General features: G+C 38.2%; 1 protein-coding gene across 1 annotated transcript; it reads left to right on the forward strand.

Moving 5' to 3' along the window:
• The first annotated feature begins 2,703 nt into the window (after positions 1–2,703).
• Positions 2,704–3,927, forward strand: LOC132556862 (uncharacterized). Its single transcript, XM_060221303.1, has one exon. It carries the CDS (start codon positions 2,704–2,706, stop codon positions 3,925–3,927), a length of 1,224 nt encoding a protein of 407 aa, XP_060077286.1.
• Positions 3,928–6,521: the final 2,594 nt, after the last annotated feature.

Genomic DNA, 6,521 nt, shown 5'->3' on the forward strand with positions numbered 1-6,521 from the left:
TTGACCCAACACCGGTGTATGGCCTTTTCCGTTTTACCTGCATGACCTTTGACCTCGTCTGTGTTTTCACGGAAGTGGTTTTATATATCAGCACACAGGTAAGGTAAGGAAAGGTACGCTACAAACTGTGAGGACTCTCTTCTCCCCTGCACTACTACTCTCAGGTAAGGTCATCTGCATAAATATATTGATGAAGTAATTGTTCTAATATAATTCTTTTATGTCGTATATGTGCTTAATCAATATTATGCACTTTCGCTACTTTCAGGTGCTATATCTACATATATATATACTATGCATAACTCGTTTACATTTTAAATATTACCTGATTACAGTATCGATCCATGGTTTGTTTGAGTTACAATCGATCAATAACTATCCATGTTAATACCCAGTCAACAGTCACATTGTCAACAACTGACAGCTAGGGTACACGAACTGAAAGGACACGAAATAATCCCACACGTCGTTTCTCGCTGATGAAAGAGCATAGGGACTCGACAATTTACCGTCTACTTACAGGTGAATATGGGCTTACCCTGGTTTGTATCACAAGGACCAGCTAATAACCCACAGGGTATGTGAATATGGGCCAACCTTTGGTCTGTATCACAGGGGATCAGGGAATAGGTTACAGGATATGTGAATAAAGACTTACCCAAGTCTGTATCACAAGGACCTGAGAATTTGTTACAGTCTAGGTGAATGATAGACCTACCCTAGTCTTCTGTTCACGAAATCGTACACATGCTTAGATACACATTTTGTGCTTAGACACAAATCCTTTCAGTGATAGATTAATGATCAGATAGATTTTGGAAAATAAGATATTATTTTCAGTGTTTTCGTTTATCTTTTAAAGTTCGGTTTTGTGATTTACGCGAGTTTACAGAAAGTCGGCTTGAACAAAATTCCATATTTAACCATGAAAATGATTTCATATGAGGAGAGGTTCTTAAATAATAAGCGTCTGCTTCATCGGCCCGCCTGTCAGATAAATTATTAATAGATAAATAATAAATAGGTAAATAATCAATAGATAAATAATTTAAGTAAGTAATGCCACGTTCTCAAATGAGAACCGTGTTTATATATAAACCATCGGCAAGCATATTAACATCCAACACATCTGATTCACACAAGGAAATAGAATGTTCCCCGTAATTTCTAAATGAGATCATAAGGGCGTTCATAAATGATCCCCACAATATCTGTGTTGTTGATTTATCAATTGTCGACCCCTTTCGAGAGAAATCTGATACTGATAACAAGTCTTTAGATATCTTACACATAACACACTGAACCTCTTGAGAGAGAGCATTAGATAGTAACATGTGCTTTACTGTCCTTTTTCTAGCACACTGTCACTGTTTTAAATCTTACGCGACATTAAAAAAACCCACTGCAACTTTAAAGAAAGACGTATGAAATCGAAGTAATAAATATATTTTGCATGTTCCGGCACGTGTTACACGTGACACATATTTACCCTATATACAAGACATGACGAGTTATTATCAGTATCGCTTGTGTTACGTTTGGACAGAGAATAAATATCTTTCTAGATAACGTGGGACACACATATATATAAAGTAGCATTGATTTGCTACTATATTCTGAGACCTACGATAGCTGTGAAGATCATTTCTTACATATACGCAATAATAGTATGTTCACACGCAATGATATTACATTAGAATGGAAATAGATCGTAACTAAATAATGACATTACACTAGAATTGAATATTTCGTAACCGTGCAAAGATATTCCATTCGAACGGAATATTTCGTAACCACGCAATATTTATTGATATCATGTCCGCCACTGTAGAAACCTGACTTTCCGACATTTAGTATAACCCCCATCCCCTCCCCATCGTTCTTACCAGTCAAAAAAAAAAAAAAAAATAGAGTACGTCTTCGGACGGTTTACTGTTCTATGACCTCGGCTTGTATATCTTACAACCGAGGCTTCGATGTCGACCATACATGACTTTCCCCGCCTACGAAAAATGTCTTCCAATACTGAAGTGGATATCAGGATTTATCAAGAGGCTTATCAGTCATAAACCGAAACAAAAAAAAGACTACTAATCTGTTTTGATATGAAATGTTTTCATTTGATACCATGCTAACAGTATACGGAATGACGGCCCTTTGTATGTTGATGTTCGGAGTGAGTCACGTCTGGAACATTGCTCACTATATTCTATCTCATTTCTCTGTAAACTTCCTAGCTCTTCATATATATAATGATGTGTACAATCAATTTTATAACACAATGACTGACAGAAACTACTACACTTTTTTCTGTTAAACCTAGGTCATCCTCTGTGCTGAGCTGACTTTATCTTACGCGTTGTTTGTGAAAGTATCACGTTCACTTCCTGTCATGAAGTTAACTATCATTTTGTGTTTTAGAGTAACTCATTCTCTCACACAACGCCACAAACACATATCATGTCATCAGAAAAAAATTGTTCAAATTTAGTGTTATATTGACGTACAGAAAAAATCCTCTTTTTCTTGCAGGTCACGGGAGTTAGACACAGCACAAAAAACAAAATGGACATCTAGCCGGACGCAAACCTTTCACTTTTGTAAGGATGGACGTTTAAACAAACGATCGGAAAGATGTGAGGAAACTGGATTCTGAAGAGGTAGCAGACAGAGAGTCATCAACAGACAGCAAGAGTGCCAAGTATGAACATCCGGAGATATAAACCAAACGTGGTGACGGCCATTCTCGCCGTAAATATACTAGGACTGCTGATGATCATCCTTGTGAACACACGGTCGCGCTGGCTCAGTCACGCCATGGATGGTTACTACTCACGTGCCAAAACCTTCAGTGATTTAAGTGAATCTGGAGCCTATGATTCGCTGAAGTGGGAGCCTGCCCAAGGTTCCGTGTATGACACCATGTTAGGTACCAGGGAAATGGTAGCTCGCCCACTAGAAGCCGATAAAATGACGAACCTGAATGTTAACCCCTCTAATAAATTAGACATGTCCAAGTATAAGTACAGTGATACGTTGGATTTCATCCTCCCTGTCCCTCGTGTGTCTACAACAGACAGAGTGTACAGGTTAAATAAAACCATCATGCAGAACTATCTGAAATTGAAATCAAGAAAATACACAGATAAAGTGGTGATTCTGACACCCATTCATAACAGCGAAAACAGCCTGATGAACTATGTTCGGGAAATTAACCATTTGTCCTACCCTCATCATCTTATTTCAGTGGTTTTCGGCGAGGACGGTAGCCATGATGGCACCCTCACTGTAGCGCACGAGGTTGCGCAAGACTTGAAAGATTTCGGCTTTAAGAGGACCGACGTTCTCCATTTTAATATTTCAGGACAGGTTGAAGGTGGCTGGGGCGATATACATCATATAACAGTTCAATATAAACGCCGGAAGCACCTTGCGCAGGCGCGGAATCTTTTACTTAAAGGCGGTCTCAAAGACGAAGACTATGTTTTATGGATAGATAGTGATGTAGGAAGCATGCCACCTGACCTCATTCAGCAACTTTTGTATCCTGATAAAGATGTGGTCACACCGCTCTGTCTCTTCTCTTCCGGCGGTGTTGACCGCGTTTACGACAAAAACACTTGGCGGGAAACTGAAGACTCCCTTAGGAACCAAAAGACACTTCAGCCATACGAATTGGTAGTGGAAGGATACAGTACAACTCTAAGGCTGTATCTATCAGATCTTCGGGCCGAAGGGCGAGTTGTGGCTTTGGATGGCGTGGGTGGATGCAGTTTGTTAATAAAAGCCGAATGCCATAGAAAAGGACTTATATTTCCGGAAGAAATTTATGATCATCACATAGAAACGGAAGGCTTATCGAAAATGGCAAAAAACATGTCGTTCGGAGTGTATGGACTTCCGTTTGTGGTAGTGTACCATTCATGATGTTGACAACAACATAGGATGTTTCGGGTTCATTTTTCTTACATTTGAGCTTCCATAGTCAGGGCTGTCTGAACGGGTAGCTAGGCAGATGCACTTTTATCTCTAGAAATTATAAATAATTTACAACGTAAAGAGAGTAACCCCTGAATATCATGCATGATTGATTTGTGAACACTTACCTCTCGGATACATGTATACACATGTACTGAATAATTGTAAAAGTTTAAAGATTATAAATATTGAAATGCAATACATAACTTTATACCGCCTATTGACAGTATTCTACAACACTGACAGCATTTATTGTTTTAGATTCTATGTGATCTTAAGAGCCCACTTTTCCCAAGTTTGTAGAACGTTGTCCTATGTAATAATAGGTAAAACTCCGAGGTGCGTGGTTAGACCCTCGCTACCAATGGCGGTTTGTATATTACATGCGACTAAGAAACGAACCGATCTGAGCTGGTGTGGTTGTGTACTTGGGCTAGACACTTTACCTCTCTCTGGGTGACATGCGACGGTCTTCTGTATGTGGTTCAGTGAGATATTCACCAGATACTACAAGGTGACACTTTTTTTTTCACGAGACGATAAACTCAGCACACAAAAATATAAATGATAGCTGAGATAAAAATCTGGTAATAATTTCCAAACATCATGACAGTAAGAGGAGTAACACGAACTTAATTGACGATCAAAGAAAGTTTTGTGTGCCATATATGTGTGACCATTTGTTATGATATGTACTCGTGATCGTAGTTTGTTTATAAAACTAGGACAACTTGTTTTTAGTGACGTCTCGCATTCCAATGACACCAAGTGTCCGTTTTTACATTCCATCATTTTACCATTATTTTATATTTTATTTCACTTTATTTGTTTAATTAAGTGTTTGCATTTCCGTGCTATCTGTCTATTTTAGGCTGATTTTTTTAATCAAAACTTTACTGAAGTTGAAAAATTTCAGGGTAAAAAGATTTCAACTTTCCTTACATAGCATGCTTGTACTATTCAGTGGCATTGTTTCTTATTTAAGTATTGAGCCAGTAATTGTAGCCAGTTTGAGTTGGATTTTTTTGTCCAGACAAGTGATGTTTGTGACAATTATTCTTGGTGTAAATAAAAGAATATGTAACAAGGGGTATTTTGCAGAATTCGGCCAGAGTTTAATATATTTATATAATAGATATCATTTGATTGTATATATTAGTTACCTGAGAAGACGACCTAATAGTTTCAGTTTTTTTGTTGACAGAAGAGGTGCATAACTGTCGTATTTTAGATATACATGTACTGTGTTTTGATCAGTACACTTTGGTTAATGATCATGTGACCGATGGGGGCTGATACCCGGATTATTTATAACCAGATGTATCAACGAGTTGCCATCGATCCATGTTTAAAGCACGTCCTATTTCTAGTGATTGATCCGTGATGTTTTATATCTGTTGTGATAAAATCAAACTTAATATTTATATTCATGAACAATTCCTAGTTTAATGTCATTGATAATATATTTTTGTACATTGAAAAATCCGACATTCCATTCTATTAAAGTCATCTATTTTCCAAACTCGTTGTTTTATCTTTTTAATGGTTTTTAAAGTGTATAGTTACTGGAAGCTAGCATGATCTTGTGTTAATAGTCTTCTCATACATGTACCCAATTGTTGGTTTGAACGTACTATCAACAGCTGTGGTCATTTAAAGGTAATGGCCTCCCTGTGTATGTGAGCTGATGGGCGGAAGGGTTCTAACGATCAGCTATTTACAACTTTTTGTCTTTGTCACGATCAGTAACCAAGACAAAAAACAAATCAATAAACAGAAAATAAGATAAATAAATAAGTAAACAAAAATCGATATTCAGAACATGCACTCACCGCTACTAGTCCAATAGGTTCGTGTAAACCAACTTGCACGTGAGGAGTTGGAGCCGACAATATAGCGCAATCACGCGGAAGTCAAACACATCACCCAGTCACCTAATACTGACCACAGGCATCCAGTTGTTACACTACTACAATATCGATAGATAACTAAGGAATTCGATTTGGCAACGCTTGTTTAACACTTAGTCATAGATGTGCAAGAGTATGTGCGTCAAAAACTCCAAGACCTCGCAGGAAGTATGTCTACAGTGTTTTTCCAGAACGACCAGGAATTCATTTTACACGATGTAGTGTCTCTTTTCACCAACACACCAAGTGAAAAAGCACTTGCTATCATTCGGAGCAGCCTAGAGCAAGACTGGTCACGATGAAAGAATGTCAATTTCCATACCCAAGATAGATTTACTAGAATTTTGTGCTTACAACATTATTTGTTTTCCGAGATACCATCAATCAGCAATGGTTCGACACAGTCACAGGCAGTCCAGTGTCTCCGATTGTGGTCAACTTGTTCATGGATCACTTGGACAAAGAGGCCATAGCCACGACTCCAGTCTGTGGAAACGATCTGTTGACGATATATTGGAAATAACCAGGAAATAGTCATAGAGTGATTTGACTGAGCACATCAATACCCCTACTTCCGGTCTCACCACCACTTACACCAGACGTTGGACGTTGTACGAACTGGTCAACAGAAAC

This window comes from Ylistrum balloti, unplaced genomic scaffold (genome assembly GCF_031769215.1).
Source record: "Ylistrum balloti isolate Yb309-2 unplaced genomic scaffold, AGI_CSIRO_Ybal_v1 Utg370594, whole genome shotgun sequence".
NCBI lineage: Eukaryota > Metazoa > Mollusca > Bivalvia > Pectinida > Pectinidae > Ylistrum > Ylistrum balloti.

Coding starts and splice junctions, on each gene's coding strand:
- LOC132556862 (XM_060221303.1), top strand. CDS start 2,704: ATGAACATCCGGAGATATAAACCAAACGTGGTGACGGCCATTCTCGCC.